The sequence below is a fragment of the Trematomus bernacchii genome, unplaced genomic scaffold, assembly GCF_902827165.1.
Source record: "Trematomus bernacchii unplaced genomic scaffold, fTreBer1.1, whole genome shotgun sequence".
In the NCBI taxonomy this organism is placed as follows: domain Eukaryota; kingdom Metazoa; phylum Chordata; class Actinopteri; order Perciformes; family Nototheniidae; genus Trematomus; species Trematomus bernacchii.
The window spans coordinates 3,639,738-3,662,481 of record NW_022987840.1 but is presented as its reverse complement, the minus strand read 5'-3'; the positions used below and the strand labels follow the sequence as shown (position 1 = coordinate 3,662,481).

At 41.6% G+C, this 22,744-nt stretch overlaps 1 protein-coding gene across 2 annotated transcripts; it reads left to right on the top strand.

The window, feature by feature from the left end:
* The first annotated feature begins 208 nt into the window (after positions 1-208).
* nr2f5 (nuclear receptor subfamily 2, group F, member 5) lies at positions 209-22,282 on the top strand. 2 transcript variants are annotated; one of them, XM_034112856.1, is made up of 4 exons: positions 209-1,370; positions 12,961-13,241; positions 15,225-15,471; positions 20,132-22,282. In XM_034112856.1, the coding sequence occupies exons 1-4, from the start codon at positions 1,004-1,006 to the stop codon at positions 20,449-20,451; spliced, it is 1,215 nt and encodes a 404-aa protein (XP_033968747.1). In that variant the 5' UTR covers positions 209-1,003; the 3' UTR covers positions 20,452-22,282. The 2 variants fall into 2 exon arrangements, with proteins under 2 accessions (XP_033968747.1, XP_033968746.1); XM_034112855.1 differs by having other exon boundaries at positions 209-1,382.
* Positions 22,283-22,744: the final 462 nt, after the last annotated feature.

The following is a 22,744-nucleotide window of genomic DNA, read 5'->3' as shown; positions in this document are numbered from 1 at the left end:
TCCAATCAGAGACGCTCCTTACTTTTTTAACAGACTTTTGTGGCCAATCACTGCAGACCTTTTATGTCTCACCTCTCCCGCTGAGGGGAGGGGACACTTCCTTATATGGTACGTATGACCTAATATGGAGCGCAGCCGGGGGGGGCAGCCGTACGAGGCAGCCTGATAGTGACACTTTCCCCCAAATTGTAGCTTTGCCTCTCTGAGATTGGACGGACAGTCGAAAGCTGACGGGATACACTCGAGCGGCAAACACTGGTGTGCGCGTAAAGTGTCTGCCTGTTAAAGCTGGTCTACCACACGGACGATCACCGAGGATATCTGGGCTGTCTGTTGGGTAAATAAAGATCAGACGTCGCTCTTCAAAAACCCCACTGCGGCGCGCAAGAACAAGAGGAGCAGGGATTGCCTTCTGCGAGTCATATTGTCTACAAGAGCTTGCTGGGACTAAATAAATCTCTAAACACCATGAAACGCGGTCAGTCTGGGGGTAAGATTTTCAGTTGCGTGAATCCAAACGCAGAACGCTATTGATCGGAGGACAGACTGGGGCGACTGGAGGGGTAACATTGCTGTCTGTTAACATTCCCCCGTGTTTCAAGTTATATAAGCGGAGAAGAAGTAAGATAAGATTTTGTTTTTACAGCCGACACGCTGACTGTATGGACTGAGTTTTCCGAGAGGTTGCACTCTGAAGAACCAACAACGTGTTTATGGATTGCTGCGCAGCGAGGAGCCCCGGGAGTTGTAGGCTACGCTCTTATGCATCGATCATGTTGATACCTCGCTGTTGCTGTGAACTTTGATTAGATGTTTACGGGAAGAACTCAGTAATTCCGATAAACCATTTAAATAAATACGCTCAAATAAGCTCAGATTGACCTCTGGAGGAAGTGGGAAGCGCCTGTTCGCCCTTCCTCGTTTTTTTCTCTCCCAAGACGTCAGCAGGATCTCAGTCTCTCCTTCTGTGATTTAAACAAAGAGCAAAGTGTTTGGGGATAGCATGGCAATGGTAGTAAACCAGTGGCCAGAGAACATTTCTGCAGATCCGGGGTCTCAGCTCCAGATATGCAGCCAGGAGCCCGGCGGTGCACCGGGGACCCCCAACGGTTCCACCCCGGGGACTGACACACTTTCCGGGGACAAAATCCCCAACGTGGACTGCATGGTGTGCGGAGACAAGTCCAGTGGGAAGCATTACGGTCAGTTCACCTGCGAGGGATGCAAAAGCTTCTTTAAGCGCTCGGTGAGGCGGAACCTCTCGTACACCTGCCGGGGGAACCGAGACTGTCCCATCGACCAGCACCACCGGAACCAGTGCCAGTACTGCCGCCTGAAGAAGTGCCTGAAGGTCGGCATGAGAAGAGAGGGTAAGACTATAGGTGTGTGAAGGTGGTCAAGTGAGGCATGCATTTATTTATTATATTTCTGTGTTTGAAGTTGTGCGTAATGTTGCTCACTGTACAATATAAATCTTAACAGGCCATTAAGTTTGCAAGTCAGCCATAAAATAATTTACTGTTTTAAAAACAAGTTAACTATTTAAACAGGCGTAAGCTCTGAGTGCTGTTTCACATCTATTGATTTGGTTTAAAAACAACATATTTGCCACAAAGTTTAAAACTTTAGATCATCTCATGTGTAGCATTTTAAAACATGTTAAAACTAACACAACCTGTTTGGAAGCCCTTGTTTTACCACATTGACAGTTTTTTTGCATTACACATATGAGATCAAACCTGACACTTAATTTGTCCTCTCACTTTTCAAACTGAAAAAGTGCCATTGGATATGTGCGTAAAATACGCTATGGGAAGCCTGTTGTTCCAATGTGCTACACAGTTTATATCCACTGTTGTTATTCTGAGTGAATAATCACTCACCACCTGCGGCATACACAATGCTTATTTCACATTCATTTACCAAATCTAAACCATTCACCCTGGTGCGCTGTGTTCTGTGTGAAATCCCTCTTTTGTCCCCCTGTTTTAATTATGCTGTTTGTTCACCGACACCCAGAGCCGCAAGAGGATGCCGCTACATTTGTTGTATTGTGTTGGATTAACAACGGGTCAGTTAGTGCCAAAAGGGAGCAGTGGAAACGTGTTGGTGGAGGACAGCGCTTCCCTTATTAATTATCCTTCAGCAGCGCCGTCCCATTCATGGGAGATGGGATGGTGCATATTTAAAAAATGTTTTCAACAAATGGAGCCGCATGTATTTCTCTAAACATCTGTTTGCAGCTTTACTGATGGGTTCTATTTTTAGGTTTGTTAATTCACCTTAAAACACGTAACTCTGGCCATCATTAAGTATAAACATTTTGGTAGAAATATTGCATTTTTTTAAAAATAATTTTGCGAAATGAATGAAAATAGCCAACAGCAGCATACAAACCGCCACTCTAACACATGTGTTAAAGGGCAATAAGGCTTTAACCATTTTGTATGTGCAAAAAAAGTGTAATTTACCCACTCTTTAATGAAGATGTCACACAGCACCCCGTTAATTCTCCCTCTAAGAGGACAGTATAAGGTCAGCAGCAGCATCTCGGTGAGCAATCTTGCTCAAGGACACTTCGGCAGGGGATTGATGAAGGACAGATAGTGTCTCACACCCACCCTGGCGCTCTTTGTTCTCCGCCTGTGTTCCTTACAGCCTGAGATGAGATGATCCCTCAAGGGTTCCCGCTCTCTGCTACGCATCTCGGGCTGTGTGTGTGTGTGTGCGTGTCTGTGTGTGTGTCTGTGTGTGTGTGTGCACGCACTGTACAACCAGTCTTATCTCCTGTAAAATACCCCCAAGCCACACTGACTCGGTCGTGCTTCTTTCTTCTGAATGAACCCGTGTACATCGCCTGCCTCGCTGCAGAAAACGTCTCATTCAGTGTGTTATTGAGACCCGAAATACAAAGATAGGCCTACATTCTAAAGTTTAAACAGGCGTAACCTATCGGTGTTTTTATTTTTGCAAATCAACTCACCTATGTCGTATCTTGGAAATAGACACAATCAATTGCATATATGAAAAGTTATTTTTCATGCATCTTTCATTTTGAACAATCCCGAGCTTTCAGCCTTAAAAAACTGCATGTTGCTCATGAGACTTAAGTTATCTTATTCGCCTTAAGAGACACATGAAAGGGAAAAGCATTCTGTTCAGATGAGATAACATTACAATGCTTTGATGCACCCAAATAAGTATTCACCCATACACTATTTCAGTGACTGTAAATACGTTTAGAAAAACGAGTTGAAACTTTAAAATCAGTTTTAGGATAGGCCTAATCAATACTTTCTATATTTTTCCATACAAGAAAAATGCATTATTTTGTTGAAATGTTGAGGCTTTAAAACTCATTATCTGCGTTGTATCTCTTTCTGCAGTGCTCTGTTTTAGTTGGGGCAAAAGGCTCAAATGTAGAGCAGGTCTCTCATTGGCTGAGCTCATCTGTTGGTGCATTCGAGGTCAACAGGATTAAACTGTGTCCTTAAAATCCTCTTTTTAGCTTCATCATTCATTTATCTACTTGTATGACATTTCTTTTAGGATACATTAACAGTCTGTCAAATTTTAAAAAACTGAATTGGTTATCATAAATATTTATTTTGTGTTAAATGAGAAGCTAAGAAATAATCTTACTCAAATTGTGCGTGAATAAAGTAAATCACAGATCCTTTAGTTATTTAATAATGGCTCCCATTGTTTGAATGAAGGAAAAATAACTACTCAAACACATTTGAATATTTGTGTAAACATAAATATGCAACAAGTATTAGAAACAAAATCCTGGCATCTTTATTTCATGGGAACATCTACAGTAAATTAAACACTGCTGCATCCTAGAATCCAAAGATTGAGGGTGTCAACTGAAAAGTGTCCAGACTGTCCTCGTCCCCCCCGAGGTCTTACATAAGTTATGTTTCATCTGCATTATTCAACGGGTTCAGCTAAGGTTGTCAAGGGAACGCAGTGTTTATGCACATATGATCCCGGGTGCAATATGCATTTGATATTTCCGTTTTTACATTTCCAGCAATATGCAAAATTCTTGGAAAGATAGTGTTGAAATAAAGCAGAAACTCACAAGCGAAAATGCATGTTTGCTGAGCTCAAGGAGTTTGACATGGTATGAATCATTTAAAACCCTTTTTACTTAGTTTCAGAGCATATGGGTCACAATGTGCGTCACATCCGGACAGAGTATAAAAAGTCTGAGGGGAAAGTTCTGGTGAATAGGAGAGGTTATGGGATATATTTAGAACAATTTCAATGTGGTGACTGGTTTTATTTACATTGCTTTTTACGTAGCAGAACCCTGATCACCAAAAACAAGTTTGATACTGGTTATTCAAAATGACAGCATGGTTTGAGATCACTCACCCTGCTGCATGAGTTCTCTGTTTAGACTCAATTAATATTTAGTTTCCTGGGAAGACGCGCTAAAAGTTTCATGACTGGACCTGGTCCGATTTAGAAGTTCCTCGCTTTCAAGTGAGTGTTTCTGTTTTTTACCCCAAAGGAAGACATTTAACCTCTTTCCGCAGACTGCTGTGTAGAACATAATATCATTTGTTGGAGACGTTTTATCCAGAGCACCTTTCAGCACCATGGCAGCAAACATTTCCGCGCTGGCCTCAGTGGGAATCAAACCTTGGCAGCATTAGTGTCATTGTCTCACCACACAGCTACACTGAACCTCGTCTTGTTTCTCTGTCGGCACAGTGTCTAGGTTGAATAGGAAGCGGGGAGGCAAAGAGAATCAGCATGACAGCTCCTTTGAGCTGGAGTGAATGTTTTAATTTTGAAGCAAGGACAAGGTGACTTCACTGACAGAGAGTCACGTGTGTTTATCACTGTGTCACTTAATGCATGCAATTATCATCGTATCTTGTTGTGGGTCTTTAATCCATGTTTTCTTACTTTTTTACCTTTTCAAACATGTAAACAGTAGCCTTATTCAAGTGTCAAATATCAAAGTAACATGTGATTACTTTCCGTTTGGATTACCCCAATTTTCAAGCGTCCAGAGAAAATAAATATCGATACATTTACTTTTAGTTAAACTTAAAACACAACTGAATAATGTTCAGAAATTAAAATGGGGAAACTACATTTTGTAGCATCCCAAATGTGTCCACTGCTCAGTGTATTTCTTGAAGCTAATGTTCTCAAATAAGATGTTGAGTCCTTGGATGATGACAGTATTTTCTGGAAGGCATGACCTGCACTCTACTATGGGCTTGATCTCCTTTCCCTTCTTAAACACCAAAATGATGGCAACATTTGCTCCCAGGAAAAGCATTTTATTATCTTAGAGTCTATTGTGTGAGTTATAAAGTGCTGTAACATGTGCGGCGCATATGCATGTGTCTATTAGTCTATTGCATTTTTTTTTTAAATGGTATAATTGTAATCCTGCTAAAAATGTCTACTGGATGTTTAATCTGATAACATCTTTGTTTTCTGTTACTGCTAGAGTCAGAGCACAGCAATGAGAACACCAGATACCTGCAGACACAAGACGTTAGTATAGTCATAGTGAACAACTTAATCATCCATTTGTATCAAAGCCTAACCCAGATAAACATTCACATTCACTGCTGTCTCCTCTGACCCACTCTGACAAAACACCAGCAGCAGCGAAAAAATATAGGTCAACCCAAACTAAAACATTGATAACAGACGAGATCATGTCAAAGTCCAAATGTGTGAACACGCCGGGGCCTCTGCAGTGAGTAAATACTCCACTAAAGTCTAACAGGCAGCGTGTATTGACTAATCCATACCCTCCACATTTAACACCAAAACACCGCAGCCTCCTTTGGCTCTGTAAGCCTTTACATATCTCAGTAATTTAGCGATTGACAAATTCAAATACTTAACCCCTGTCACCATACTCACACAGTCATTATCAGAGGCCTCTCAGAGGAAAATGACTCCCATTCACAAAATTGCTCACTACTGCAGCCTCCATTAAAGTGACACACTGAAGCCTGTGGCGTTATCTCCAAGGCTAACTTCAATATTAAATAATGGATGAGTGATGCTGTTTTTAATGCTTTTGGACACATCAAGGTGCAGAAGCTTCTCGTTGCAATATAACACATAATGACCTCTTCCCTTTTAAGCTTATGCCTCCTTCTGTATCACTAATGTGACTAGAGTAATGTGACCCTCTCAGGTGCATTCAGTCAATCCTAAACTGACTCTGGACTGTTTTGCTTGAGACTTAAGTAGCTCAACCTGTTTTTGTGTGTCACTCGGGTCACTTGTAATGACACACACACTTGAGAAAGAGGCAAAGAATTGGTCCGAAACATTTAATCTCCTCAAGGTTTCTGCTTCAGTTCGGCGGACATTCATTCTCTAGTATAGCGCTGTGGGAGAAACTGCACATTTATAATTTAGGCTTTTAGTTGATGATCTTATGTATGCTCAGTGAGTGGGAGTGCAGCAGCAGTGAGGACAGAAATAGATTTAAAAAAAAAGCCAGAATGCACCAATACATTTTCCTATTTGGATTAATATAATTAATTTGGCATTTGTAGAGGTATAGGATAGTGGCCAGACATTTGTTTTCTTCTCATAGGAGGCACCTCACTGACCACAGGGAGATCATTACATTATTATTATTATTATACTTTGAGATATTATATCTCAATTTGACCTTTATGGTTACTTTTAGGATAAATAATTAAGTAAATGGCCCTTCTAATGTCCTTCATCTTAACTTATTCTTAACCCCAACATTTGGTTTAAAGTCAGGTTTCAAAGCTTTAAAAATATCCTCTAGTTTACTGTATGAGAAATAACAAAAGCCAGTCTTTCTAAGAGAGGCATGTCTTATGCAATGACTTAACCCACTAAAAAATACATAAACGTATAACCTGCTGTGGCCCACATTGTCTTCAAGAAAGAGTAGGGGGTGTATGGAAGTGTAAATATAGGGATAGGGTGAATCAGTCACACAGGCTGAATTTGGTTTACTAATTAATTTAAGAACTGCCTCATCAAAGTCAAAGAGAGAGACTGAGGCAACATCTTCCACACACAGCAAAGTAACCAGACTTCCTCAAGCAACCTCCTCTGCCCTCCATGTCTCTCTCTGTCTGTCTCTCTCTGTCTGCGTCACTGTTCTCCCTCTCTTCCTGCACTGCCTCCGGTTTTCCTGCACTCACGTTGTGTTGTCTCTCACGTTGCATCGCTGCTATTTCATGTTCAACACACAACTGAGTCAGACGTCTTTCAGTGTGCAGTTAGATCGTTAGAAGGGTTTGGTTTAGAGTCAAGTTTTTATGAGCAACACTTATATAATAACACATATCCAAATCTGCTATTCCCTCCTTCTTTTTTATAATGGTGTGTTTCCTTATGGGATGCAACAATGAGTAATTGTCTGTGGTCCCTACTGCTCTGTTAAGTGCCTTTTTGTACAATTAAATATGCTACACATTCGATGTGTTACACATAGATACACAGGCAAGCATCACTTACTTTCTTCTTAGCAACTATTTTTACACGCATTGTAGCTGATAAGCCTCTATAATTGATTTTATTTTTAACACTTGGGGGCAGCGGAAATGAGATGTAAACACAACACTGACATATTATCTCTTTAAGAAATTGATATGGGGTCTTGTTTGAGAACAGTTGCTTATTTACACATACCGCTTTTGCTTTCCATCAACTCCTGAGGGAAATTATCTGGCTCTTTTGTTTCTAAATGCTCCAGTATGTTTAACAGCAAGGTACTAACTTTTTCATTCTGTTTGTTAGTTCTGAGCAGGTCGTGTACGGTGAGTTTAAAGAGCTTTTTGAAAGAGTAGTGAGAGTTAATCCCAACAGTAAGGTTTATTGGCTGACAAACCTTAACAATGAGCTTGAATACAACAACAAACTCTGTCCAGTTGTCATGTCATCCATGTTATCCATGTCAGCTTTGACAGAGAACTGTTTTAAAATGTGTTGGAAAAGCTGAACACAACTAGTGTTTGGTTGATTTGTAGGGATGTCCCGATCCGATCACGTGATCGGGGATCGGGAGAAAAAAATCGGGGATCGGAATTTTTTTTCTTTTTTTTTTTTTTTTTTATAAAATATTTTTATACATTTTATTTAATGTTACAAAACAAAAATGACCATGTTCACGTCTTAAAGTCATCCTGAGGCCTTAGTTTTGGGTTAAAATTACACAACATCATGTATGTGTTGCTTCTTTTGGGCTTGTTTTCATAGACCTGGTTGCTTATTTCTCTCAAATCTGGCAACAGAGTGGGCAGGGCGCAGTGTCTAATAGTAGCAGTAAGCTAACGAGAGGCTACGTTCAGCTGGTGACTCGGGAGTCGGGACAGAGAAAATGTCAGCCAGATGCAATGTTTGCAAGGCGGAGGTTCCGCGTGGTGGAAATAACAGAGCTACGTTCAACATGACCAATCTAATACAAACACCACCAACAACAACACGACGAGTACACAGCGGCCACTCAGGTAACGGCACTGAAACAACCGACACTTTCAGAGACTTTTAAAAGGAAAGAGAAACTACCCCAGAACAGTGAAAAGGCCAAAAAAATAACAGCCAAGATAGCTGAATTCATCGCGTTGGATGACCAGCCGTTATCTGTTACCTTTTTTTCCTCTTAATGCATTGCATAAAGATCGGATCGGGAAAAATCGGTATCGGCAGATTGTCAAAATCAAATGATCGGAATCGGATCGGGAGCAAAAAAAGGTGATCGGGACATCCCTATTGATTTGTATACACAAAAGAGTTGTGGCAGTACGAAATGTTTCTTTAAACCAAACAGAGAAGAACGCTCACTTGCACAATAGTTTGGGACTAATGCTGTGAACCATGGACTCACCAGACTGTGTGAAAGCACAGTTCACAGTATCTGTACATATAAAAACCCTTTCAAAGAAACTATTGAATTCTGTTAACAGTGCAGTGACCCCTAGAGCAGTGCAAGTCAGTCAACCCCAATGGCATCCCAATGTTTGATTTACATATTGTGAGAACTTAAAAGATCAGGTATTCAGACAAATATTTGCTTGTTTTTACTGCTCCCTTACTTCACCTTGTTTGCCTCTTTAGCTCTTACTCTCTCTTGGTTTACACATTAGCTCCCCTCTGCCTCCTATCTGAGTATCTGTGGGAGCTTTGCCCCGCTGCAGAGCAGTGACCTGCAGGTCAGAGTTCAGAGCCAAAATAAAAACTATAGGAGAGTCACAGGGATATTACCTTGGTGTCACATCACACACAGCCCTTTGATCCATATCACACCTATGTGCATTTACACAGGCTGGTGCAGTAACACACATAAAGGCACTGAAGCATATTAAACAAATATATATTTTACTTTCCAAATATTTTTTTCAGTTGATAAATCGACTTTATAGCTTTACAAACACGTGTTTTGTAGTTTGGTTTTGGTTTGAAAAAATGTATAATGTTGTAAACCTCTCTCAAATGCATAAGCAGACATAGTCAGAAATGAGGTGTGGCAAGCTGTGATGTGAAGACGCAGGCGGAGGTTCATCCAGGAAAATGTGTTTATTTTCGCTGGCCAATGGAAGCTTTAGAAATGGAAAACCTACTTATTAAATGCAACCGTCAGACAGAGCCAAATCTATAATGCGTCTGTGTTTCCCCGGCACTGCGACCTTTTAGTCCAAATGTTGATAGGCCTTAATTGTATTTAGCTGCTGTAATTCCACGAACAGTCTGACCCAGAGGCTAATCCAGGGCAGCCAGGCAGCGAACTGTGCACTCTGCCAGCTGCCATTTGCTGAAGTGGCATTTTAAAAGTCGCAGCTGAAATGTCCCATGGTACCTCTGTTTGCATGCATCTCTCCTCATCTATCTCATTCTCCTGCCCTCATTTTATAACCCTCCTTTGTACACGTGATGCTGTTTTGTTTTGGGTTTTAGGGATTTGCTGGGCTTTGTCTGCCCTCAATTTGGTGTGTTACTTACAGTAGATGGCAGTCGACACGCCCCCCAGTCGTGTTAAATACGCTTAAATAAGTAAATCAATACCAGGTCAAGTGTTTGCTAATTTGAGCACATTTCTCCTACTTTACCTTGCAGACCATGGGAGTTTCTGGTCTACTGCTGCCTCATGTTTTTGTGTGATTTTGATTAGTTTAGGTTCACCAAAATCAGATAAACAAACGTATAAACTAACCGATCCAGGCAGCAACTCCTGTGTTTAGTCAAATCACACTTTTCTGCCAGCTTTTGCAAGAGCTATATGGTAAGATACGGTGAAACTATTATAGTTTTTATGTTGCACATTTCTTTCCTACTCTAGGTAATACAGTGACTTGACAACCCCACTTCAAACAATCCAAATGATCCCTCTAGCAGTTCAAGCTTTTTCCTCCGCTTGTTTTCTGATGACAAATTAAATCAAGCTCAACCACAGTGCGCACACCAATTAAAAAGCAGGAAACAGCTAATGGCAGACACCCAAATGTGACTTTATAGCCCCCCCCCCTCCTTTATTCTCTATCTCTGACCCTGCTTTTCTTTTTTACTTATCCTCAGGCATCTGTTTCTCCGTAATGTCATTTCGGTCTCTGTGGCTCTCTCTCGCTGCCCTGCTCTTTGCCAAGACACAACATCTCTCTGTCTCTACACTTGCCTGTCTTCCTCTATTAATTTAGACCTTTCCAAAAATCTCCCCTCTCTCCCTTTTCTCTCCTCTCTGCTCTTTCGTGTCATCCAGCCGGCTGTAGGCGAGGAAAAACAGTGACTTATGTGTCTGAGTCAGAGCTACTCAAGTGCTCTGCCCCTCAGCCACGAGTGACCTCCACAATGAGGCTTTTGAAAAGTCAAGTGGATCAAGTAGATTCGCCACCATCTGCAGGATTAAGCACTAATCAATATGAAAGCAGATTAATAGCTATGAATTCACATAGCAGACACATGAGAGGAAGCCGAGTCCCAACAGGTCGTGGCATTTTTGATGCGTTATTTCATTTTGAAGAATTTAAGTGAGGGACATAAATGTTTGGCATGATGAGTTTTTACAACTAGGAGATTTTTAGGTCATAGGAGTGCTCTGACTTAGATTAAGAGAATAAGGGAAGAGCCCGTCGAGGTAGTCCTCTTAGGGAACAACAACAGAATTGGTCCTTTTAGCATTTGCCCCGAAATGTCAATGTTCAACCCAAAGCCCTCCAGAGGCCTGAGGAGTTGTGACTGTTGTCCCTTGTAAGCAAAGGACGAAATATAATGTTGGTAATTCAGAACGACAAAGTCTTTGTAGGGAGAAGTTTAGGGAATCCCTTTTCATCAAGTCCTAGACTCAGTACTTCAAAAACACGTGAGTCTAACTATTTTGATATAGTATTGCTAATATTTCATCAAACATGTTTTCCTTTCTTTGGGATTCTCCATTGACGGTGGAAGAAAATGTTTTTATTTGCTGCTTGATTAAGAGCACTTGTTGAGTGAACACTGTGGGATGCACTTCAGAGTGTCTGGAAACATATCTCATCAGGTCGACTTTGGTAAAGCCTTACACTCGGACTACATTCCCCCCCCTGCTACTCAAGGCAGTGTTACATATTCTTTTGTTTGTGAAATCCTGCAAAGACAGACACGTGCGGCTAATCTGACAGCCTTCCTTTGCAAAGCGAGACGAGAGCTGCGGGAGAGCGAGTGACAAGGAATGTCCCATTGTGCAAAAACATCTTTGTGACAGGCAACACCTCTTCATATCTCCGCGCAGCGCTGTTTGCTCAAGGAGACCACATTCTTGTCCGGGAACACACAGGCTGACACAAGTTCACAGGGAAAACTGGTAGTTTGAGGTCAATACCTTTTTGTACAGAGGTATTGTTTCTGCTCAGAAGACAGGCTAGAATTAAAGGCATTTTTATAACGCTCGTGAGTGATTTGACCTCTCGTTTTTCAGCCGGTGCTTTCAATTGACACAGCTGCTGCGTGTGAGGTGACAGGTGATGCGGAGTTGAAAAGCATTTTCCGAACCCCCCCCTCCCTTTTATTTCACCCGCCTGCTCCCACCTGTCTCTTTATGTAAACCACCACTCTCTATCTGAAGCCTCATCTCAGGCTGTATTCAAATACATTGAACTCCACACCTCTCCTCTCTCTTCCCTCAATCTCTCTTTTTCTCCCCCTCCACCTTATCTCACCATTTCACCCTTTTACCTAATTTCCCCCCTCACATGTCCCCCTCCTGCCCTTTGCATTCCCATCGCCTCTCTCCCCCTTATATCTCTCTGTGTAACAGTAGATGGAGTCATTAGTCAGACAGTGGGGATGACTGAACAGGTGTTTTCCAAATGGGCCTTTGAGCACTCGCCGCATCATCATTGCACCACGGGGGGGGGGGAGGTTGGGCGTTAGAGTGTGTGTAGGAGAGCTTTGGCCTCTGCGTGCCCTTTTCGCCTCAGGCTGAGCCATTTGCCAGTAGAGGGAGGGGAGGGGGCAGCATGTTGCCGTATGTATTCATGTGAGTATGCATATGTGGGTGCATAACATGTGTAGGTGTGAAAAAGTGTTATATCTTTACCAGCTGCTGCTTGTCATTACTCATTGATGCACTACATCCTTGGTCAGGCCACTTTCCACCGCTCCACTGAAAAGACGAGCGCTGACATATTTAGGAGTCAGAGAAATGATCCCGTCTCCACACTTTTTTGCCCCTTTGACCCCATTCTACAAACCCCCCACCCAACAGATTTGACATACCCAATTTCACTCTTTCTTTTATGTCTTTGTCTCCTTTACTTACAGTTTTTCCTTCAGGCTTTAACGTTTTACTACGCTTTACATGCAGATATTTTACGGTCCGTTAAAAGTCTTTGTGTTTACTGAGATGAAGACAAAACATAAACTGAGTAAAAATGTCGCCTATTCATGGGTTCTATATTCTGATTTATGCTGCTGAAGTGTCAATTTCATGTATTTCTTTTCTTCCATTAGCTGTACAGCGAGGACGCACATCGAACTCCCAGACCAGCCCGGGGCAGTACCTGACCAACGGCACCGACCCGTACAACGGCCAGCCGTACCTCTCCGGCTTCATCTCTCTGTTGCTGCGCGCCGAGCCTTACCCCACCTCTCGCTACGGGGCCCAGTGCATGCAGGGAAACAACCTGATGGGCATTGAGAACATCTGCGAGCTGGCGGCCAGGCTGCTCTTCAGCGCCGTGGAGTGGGCCAAGAACATCCCCTTCTTCCCCGACCTGCAGCTCATGGATCAGGTGAGAATTTACACTAAATGATCTTAACAGCAACGTTGAAGGAACTATTTAAGAGAATCCTCCTATCAACTCACTAATGGTCATGTTATATCTCATTTGTATTATGATTAATAAACTTATTCTGTATCTCACCCTCTCAAGCACTTTGAAAAAGATAATCAATTGATTTTTTTTTTTTCCTTATCTGTGAATCGACATCACTCAGTGTCACATACAAATAATTCAGTTTAGTTATTATTCACTGAAGGCAGGAACAGGCGTGGTGTCAATGGTCCTCTTGTAGATTTACACCAGCTGTAAATTCCTGGCACGGAAAGAATCGCCTGACCTATAAATATTCACGTGCACCTTGGGCAGACATAGTCATCACAAATATGTCATGCTGTAGCTGCACCATATCTTATATATATCATTAACGTCAAGTCAAAATATAGCATGCATTGGTCCTGTCTCAAATTGTACAAGCAGCTCTATATAAAACCGTTTTGTATGATTATTTTCAATGTTCTTTCAAAACACTACACCTGACATCCAGACGTGTCTTGAAACTTAACTGCTTCTATAGTTAACAGTCTGTCAGTGTAGACAACATAATTGAAATGCCTTAAAATAGAGAACTTACTTTTAGCAATTAACCATCATTTCAAATTCTGCTATAAAGGTGGGTCATATATGTGAAAATAAATGTCTGTTGCCCTTAACACCATTAAAATAATTCTACAGTTTTTGACATACGATCTGTAATATTCATAAATTATTCGCTCTCAGGAGCTATGCAATTTTCATTTAAATTCCCAATGCAGATTTTAGTATTATTATTTTAACCCATACAGTATAAATTAAGATTAATATGTTTACATATCAAAAGACTCGTCACATCCTCTTGTAACTTTATGACCTTTAAAACTGACAATAAACGTTTCATCGCAGTTATTCATCCTTACAATCACCTTTTGCCAGTTGGACACTCTGTTTTGTTTGCCTGATTTGCCTGATTTGTTTATGCTTCCTTCTTCCTTCAGTTATTGAATATATAACTTGTGTGTGTATATATCACGTGCATGAATAGAGTTCCTGTTGTCTGGCTAGTTAGCATTTCCTCTTTTGATAATGTCACCAAATTCTGACCTGGTTAAGATTATTAGATGTTTAGTGCTTTTCGTGTCTGGCTAGACACTTAACATTAGTGCTATTGAATTACAGTTTGACACGTGTTAATGATAGGTGGAAGTGCTGCTTGAAGTATGCAAACCATGAGCACTTGCCAAACCTGCTACCGCATTTACACATCATTCCTGATAGATACATTTTGATTGATTGGATCCAATTAACAAACCTTTAGTATTTAGAATCATTATCTTGTCCCCATTACGTCCATATTTTGGATTAAAAAAAAATAGTATTTGGTTTTAAAGGTCACCTATTATGCAAAATCCACTTTTTCATGTCTTTTATACATAAACATGTGTCCTCTCTGTGTAAAGAGATTCTGAAAGTTTCAGGAAAAAAGCTTCGCTCACTTTTAGTCTTGATCCATTTATATAAAAACCTGTCTGAAAATGAGCTGATCAGATTGTTGCCACTTTATGATGTCACAACGATTTTTTGGCTTGTGTAACCATTAGCCAATAACCAACCAAGGTAACACCCCCCACCTTATCACCTGAATCTCCTCCTAGAGCACACTGTGTTCTTTTTAACCAAATATCTCTCAGAGGGGCGTGGGGAGTGGCTCCTTATTTTCATTTAAAGTAACAGACAGAGATTCAGCGCTTTTGAAACAGGGCTGAAACAGAGAGGATTATGGGATGCTACAATGCATGATCTGTTTGATATTTCGAGCAAAACACTTCAGAGACATGTTTTGTATATATCTGAGACCTATAATATATTGATGAAAAACAGTATAATAGGGGACCTTTTAAGTGTCTCAAATCCAGACCTGTCGACCACTTCTGATTTGACCTCAATCTGATTTCCTAGGTGGCTCTTTTGCGTATGTCCTGGAGCGAGCTCTTTGTCCTGAACGCCGCCCAGTGCTCCATGCCGCTCCACGTGGCCCCTCTGTTGGCAGCGGCAGGCCTGCACGCATCGCCCATGTCAGCGGAGCGCGTGGTGGCCTTCATGGATCACATCCGGGTCTTCCAGGAGCAGGTGGAGAAGCTGAAGGCCCTGCAGGTCGACACGGCTGAATACTCCTGCCTCAAGTCCATCGTGCTCTTCACGTCTGGTGAGTTTCATTAAAGCTTAATAAAAACACTGAGAGACACAGAGAAACTGCATGAAATGTCAAATGTGACGCGTCTCTTTGAAACAGGATTTTATTAGCAGTGGATGGCTCCAGAGTTGGTAATAGAACGTTTAGAAAGGATAGGAAATTCATAACCCAAAAATGTCATGTCATTGGTATTTCTGCTTTCTAAGCTCTTAAATGTTGCACAAAAATGAGAAGAGGAAAAGAGAGAAATGCTGCAAGTTATGAAATGCATCAACAAATTAACATGAAACCACGTAGGAACATTTATTCAGTCATGGTAAACAGACAGTTGTAACAATTCATAATTGACTTAAGTTTGAAAGTAGAATTATTATAAGTCTGTATTTATGGTAAAATAAATCAATTACTAATCAAAAAGATGACAAATGAATTGTTGAGACTAACTTGGGTTGATTGTACCTGGTGAAGGAACTTTTAAGATGCTCTGATCTTTACTCTCTCCTTTATTGGTAGATTCTGATCAAAAATGCAACATAATGTCACCTCTCTCTTGTGAGTGGCTTTACTCCTGCTCAGGCAGAAGGGAAGGAATTAGCAGGCTAGTGAGCTGACATTCATTGGCACAAAAACGTCCTGTTAATAGGTTTAATCATGCTGACAGGGACAGTTAATCACATGGTATCAAACAACATGCAAACAGCTCACGGTGAGTACGGGAAATTGCAGATTATTTTGCATGTTTTTACATAGCCAAGGTCAAAGAGTAGATAAAAAGGCATTTTGTCCATCCAAATACAACCACTGAACTCAATAAAAAATGTAAAAATACACAGTATATTTATTTAAAATATGTTACTGGTGTAGAAATTAAGAATTTAAAAGGGAACTTCATGCTGTTACATCTCATGCAAAGGTGTTGCTGTTGTTTGGATACATGGAAATGCTGTTGATTCAAGCTTTACAAAGATGTAGGCTCAAGCTAATTGATAAAAGATAAAAGTAGTGAGAATCTATAGCTTCCAAAAATGTGTGTGGATTAGGCTTTGATGCAAAAATAATTTTAAAATCCATCAGTCGTTTAACTTTATGGACTTTCACATAACTGACATTTATGTCTACTTTTTAAAAAGCCTTTTCACGTAGATGAAGTCAGTGATATTACTAATTCATGTGTCAAAAAAGCTGACTAATTATCTCAGCATTATCTTAATAAGACAATGAGAGATTATGGAGGTTTTCATGTGTCTGTATGACTCAAAGACCATAGATAACTAAATTCCCGTCTGTGATTATACATTTGAACTTTGACTTGATGACTTAACCGCAGAAAAAGAGCTTTTTAGTGTGAAGAAATATTTCTTCCCTCTGATGAGTTGGAATCCGGAGTGACGCATGAAGCTGGCTTCAACTTTACTTAACCCGCAACCTTTTCACCTTGCTGAGCCTGACCGAGGCGTGACCTCTAATGCTGCAGCAGATATTGTCTCATTGGCTCCATATGTAAATGCTGCGGCTACAGTCTTCCCACTAGTCAGTCATGGTCTTTGCCCTCCATGAATTTCACTGTAATTTGATCGCTCTCTCCTAATGTAAAGTACCGCTACTGACCCTGTGAGTAGCTGCTTCTGCATCACTTAAATCCCTTTGTGGCTGTTCTAGTTAACCATAAGCTTTTACCTTTGTATTTATCCTGGAGATCCCTTCGCTTAGCCTTAATTTGATGTCTGCCCATGTAATAAACAAACATTTTGTGGGGAAGACTGATAGACAAGTACATTATACCATAACACATAGAGACTGATCCATTATTAATATACTATACACTTGCTTGAACTCCAAAATCCATGTCTTCGACCTCCTAATAAAATGGAAACGAGCAGCCTTGATCTGTAAAGTAGCTTCATTTTGACATTTATTTAAGATTCTTATATTTTTGATGATGATGGACATTTCAAACCATATTAAAACAATTCTCAGTCCGTCCTAATGACAAAGAAAATATTTTGTGCCATAGATTTCTCTATTTATGGCTATTCGCCCCCAAAGATCATAAAAAAAGTCAGGGGTCTTGAGCCTCACACCCTTACCGTGTCACTGCATGTGTTCCCCACTGAGCTGCAAACAGGATTAAATCAAAAATATAATGGTGTTGCATCTTGAGGAAACTCATGGCATTGTTTTCATACTGCTTACATACAAACACTGTTGAGGTTTATCCCAACAGTCACTGCACTCCAGTGCCAGCCAAAATACTGTCACTTCTGGGTTACTTCACTGAGAGATCATGCTTTGTGACCCAGGGGGAAACGGATGGTGAAGAAGCCAACACTGAGATGCCCCCCTTTGCATGGCTTGTCAGATTAACTCTGTTTGTACCTAGCGTAACTCCTCTGTATGTGGGTGTCTCTGGGTCCACCGCTCTCCTCCTTGGTTTCATCAGCCATCCTTCATGATCCCATCTATTATTGAAACCAGTCATCCACCCCTCCTCCCCACGCTCCCCAAACCCAACCCCAAGCCCAGCCCAGGCCCCGGGACCCCTGCCCCCACCACGGGAGTTGAATTATGTATGGTGGGTTTCAGTGAGACGAAGGATTCGCAACAGCCACGGCCATGACCTACATAACCCCTGTAGCCCTGAGCATCCCATGTGACTAGTCTGTGTGCGGGCAGATGTACTCACATACACGTCACTAAAAACTGCAAATGTCTCACCAAAAGAAGACAATACATTTAGTGAATCGTGCAGAAAATTTAATTTAATGGAGAAAGACATGCTCACTCGCACACTAGATAGACCGGTTCATAAACCTGACTCCTGCAGACCTGGTGCGACGAGCTAACAAGCTGAGACAAACACCGATAGACTCTCACCTCCCTCTGAGTCCCTCCCTACACTTCCCCTGTGAAGCCCAGTCCCATCAATGCACATCAGACCACAGGCATCTCAGTCCTGCCACCCTGATCCCTCACCCCCATTGACCCGGTGTGTGCCCGAGGATCAGACTAAATAAAACGCCAGTTGGCGTGTAAGGGCGCCCGCAGAGCTGTCGCTTCGGCACGTGATGTGGTTTCAGTCCCACAGACAGCTTTACTAATCCCAGCCAGGCAGGGACTGCTTTGTCACGCGGGACTCAAAATGGCGGCCCAGCAAAAAAAAAAATGCTATTCAGTTGCGCCCCGAGTGGAGGGAAATAAAGCCGAAGTGGGGGCAATTATTCACTCAGAATGATAAGAATAGTGGCCGCTGGAAGTGAGTCGAGGTTGACACGCTCGATTAAAAAATGACGTCAATCAAATGTTTTGTTGTATGGAACCCAGCAGGGTTTAAACAGGGGGCAGATCAAAGTGTGAGATGACAAAGAGGACCTACGATGCAAGGTGACAGGTTAAAACCTACGGGCCAGCGCTTTCAGACCGAAAGAACACTCTTGAGGAGAAATTGCCCTCATCGAAATCCTGTCCTCCACATGAGGGTTCACTCAGGGGGCAGAGTCAGAGAGCACTCCCTCTGAACGTACAGTATGTGGCATAGTACAGTGAAATGTGTCTTTGTTTTGAGTTCACACATCGTGACCTCTTTTGTTAAATCCCCTGTGCTCTCCCCTGCACACAGAGGGTGCGAAAAGTATCGCGCAGTGTTACACACTCTATCGGTTGTTTGAGACTCTTGCCAAGGCGGGGGCCATCAAGAGGAGGTGTGAGGAGGCGGGAGGCAGAACATGACCTCCAGCTGCGGGGAATGGGACTCTGTAGTGTGCTGTGAACACAGACCACAGGGGTGTATCAGATACGCATCTCTGCAGTGACAACCTCCATTTTCTCAAGTTTGAGAAAGATTTCTCTGACTTGAGGAATTTAAACTGAAAACAAAACAAAATACGTGAGCTCTTTATTACATTTGATTACCCCTCTGTTTCAGCATTTATCTCATATAATCAACACATTTCAAATCAGTGTCAGGTCAAGACTTCAAATTGAGCCTCCCAGTTATATTACACAACTAGTTCAATCAAAATAAAATGTTCACAAATTCAAGCCTCAGTTACAGACTACGGATGTCAACTTGAAAACGTGATTGTTTTAAGGAACAAATTAAATGTCACACCTGGTCATTAGGAGTTTTGGATTTGATGTGTTTTTATTGCAGGGTGATTCAGACACTATAAGGACTCTGTTTAATAAATGAAGCTCAGCGCAAGTTCTTTCAGGAAGACTGGTATATACATTCACTCCGCAGCTGCATATAATCAGCTCATCACGGGCGTTTACACAACCTATTACATTCACCTCATTCTCCAGCAGCCAATCACTGTGCTGCAGCCAAACTTTAAAATGGTTCTCCCCTCTCCTGCAGTCAGCTGTGATTTCAGGTTGTCATGCTGCCGCCCGCCTCCTCCCCATCACACCTCCTCTTCATCCCATCTCACCTCCTCTTCATCCCATCTCCTCTTCAAATCCAGATCTTTAGCATCATCACCAGTGTCTAGACCCCGGGGGGTTCCCTATATGCTCACGGCTGCATTTCCCCCTTTAGATATACGATTTCAGGATCGGGGTCTAATCCCCAAAGACTTAACATTTATCATATGACATGTTGTCAATAAATGTTCTTTAAACAAAATGAAGTCTTTCCTGATTGAACTGTTTTTATTCTCTTCCTTCCCTCTAGATGCAATGGGGCTGTCAGATGTTACACATGTAGAGAGCATCCAGGAAAAGTCCCAGTGTGCCCTGGAGGAGTATGTAAGGAACCAGTACCCGAGCCAGCCGAACCGCTTCGGACGCCTCCTCCTCCGCCTGCCCTCCCTGCGCATTGTCTCTTCTCCGGTCATCGAGCAGCTGTTTTTCGTCCGCCTGGTTGGCAAGACACCCATCGAGACGCTGCTCCGCGACATGCTGCTCTCAGGCTCCAGCTACAACTGGCCGTACATGCCCACCGTGCAGCGCGACCGGCCCATCTCCCTCCACTACAACGAGAACGGGCCCTGAGGAGGACGGACAGGAAAAGCTGCGGGAGAAATCAGGCTGAACGTCCGTCAAACTGGTCATCCATCCATCCATCCATCCATCCATCCATCCATTCTCCGCGTTCAACTTCCTCTCCCAGCTTCTCCCTCACCATTCCACTTAAAAAACCCAGACTGACGATACCACCCGTTTCCCGGTTCCTCAAGCCAGCCAATCATTCATGGCCATTGCAGAGACTTGACGGCCCATCAGCCAACAGTGCAGGCTACATTTGAGATGTGGCACGAGATGGACAAGTTGGTAGAACGGGTTATTGCGCAGTTCACTAGCAGGTCTGATGGACTCACTTCAGATGTCACTTGTCTCAAACCCCATGAGAAAAGGGGGTAGCAAAAGACAACATATTTGCTTTGCTGTTGGTGCCTCAGTACGGTGAATACTGAGTAAGGGCTTTGCCAATGGGACTCTACAACCAAGAGCACAAGGCCTATGTATATTCACACCTTTTTGAAAAGAAAGCCCGAAGCCATTAAAAAAAAAAAGACAAATGCCAAAATGTCTTGGACTTTTGCAGAGGACATGTTTTATTGTGTGTTTGTATTAGCACTGTTAATATGGAGAGAAAACTCATGATTGTGTCCATATGTACAGTATATCGTTGATTCATAGGCATCTATAGCATATTAGAGTTCAATGGGAAAAGCTCAGGTTCAAAGGGTGGGTAGACAGACATGCCAATATCAGTACAAAAACAAAAAGACAAACACAGTAAACATTTACACTTATCAGCAGCCTTTGCCAAAGCTGACAATGCATATTGTTTGCATTCTTTTGTGATAGTGTTGGTAATGAAAATTGAATTTTTTGTTTGTTTATAATTTGACTATATAATTGTTTTGGGTCTCAGTGGGAAAGAAGGTGTTTGTAAAAAAGAAAATATACAAATTAAAGCTTATAGGCACTTGCATAGTCAGAACCAACACTTATTCACTCCTGTAAACAGCACTGGTAGATTCTTGCTACCCATTCGATTGATCTACCTTTTTTCATAATTCAAAAGGCCTATTAAAACTCCTCACATGTTGTTATCACAGGAGGGACACAACTTCTCCTCATTATTGTTTTATTGTCATGATTGTCAATAGTGGTCCTTGGGGGGGAGCATTTTACAAAACTAAACTAGCTGTACTTGGCTTAGAACAAAGATTTTGTCACTGAGCATTTATCTTATGACTGTGCCATAATCTCTCGTTACCTGTTATAACAGGTATTATGTCCTGTCAGGGGAGGAAATGAACTCACATGATGTACAAATTGATTAATGTGCACATTAAGTCAAAGCAAAGTGATGCAAAATGCCGATATTTTTTAATGCATCAATAGAGAGAAAAGATAGTTCTGCTTTAATATCATCAGCACTTTGATTTTTCAGGCCTCATGCGAGTTCTTTTCCTCTTCTTGATGAAATTGTCATGTAGGGAAAAAACCCTCGTCTCATGTCATTTGAGCTTATCGTAACGATACCGTAGAGAACCGTATCACTAACCTCTGAAAACCTCAGTCTATGTTACAATATTATCCCAGTTGGACTTATGACTGTGACTTAGCTTAGGACTATTTTACGTTTTTTTTTTCTCTTCCCTTTGGTGGAAGCAAGTTTGTTTTGACAACCTGTCTCACATTTCCAACATGACACTGTGGTATCAACTTTGGCATTGGAAAAGCCATCTGGGACCTGAGAAAGCTATCTGTTGATAAATGAATTCACAGAACGTTTGTTTTTATCTGCTCTACTTTTGTTTGGAAATATGGATTATCCAATAATTGAAATAAAAATCTGTTGTTCACAGAACGTTTTCTGTTGTCTTTCACCGTCATAAATTATTAAAACAGTACAAAAATATGTTCAAACCAGTAAACAATTAGTACTTTAGCCTGGTCTGAGATTGTTTGTTTAGTGCCTAAATGCACCTCTGAGTCGTATTTATCTTGTCCTCTGAAGTTTTTCTGTTCACAGGTGTGACTTTAAATCAAACAACCAGATATTTTCTAATTCAGATGTTCTTATGTGCTGATGATTCAAGAGTTTCATTACCACACAAACCAAGGAAGTTTCCCAACTGGGAGTCTTGTTACATTATCTATTGGCTATGAAAAGATTCATTTCGAGGGAGGTGACAGTCTGCACTCAGTTCACACTCTGTAGGAGATCAATGTTAATTGTTAATAGTAAAAAAGAAGAAACATTGCAAAAATGTCAGACATCATATTATTATAGGTTTGGGTAAAGATTACCATGGCGTAGTAAAAAAAA

Bases quoted from the DNA above. Each gene is read 5' to 3' on its own strand.
- nr2f5 (XM_034112855.1), top strand. From the start codon at position 1,004: ATGGCAATGGTAGTAAACCAGTGGCCAGAGAACATTTCTGCAGATCCG. The intron at 1,383-12,960 runs GTGTGTGAAGGT...TTCTTCCATTAG, and splicing joins AAGAGAGGGTAAGACTATAG to CTGTACAGCGAGGACGCACA. The intron at 15,472-20,131 runs GTGAGTTTCATT...CCTTCCCTCTAG, and splicing joins CATCGTGCTCTTCACGTCTG to ATGCAATGGGGCTGTCAGAT.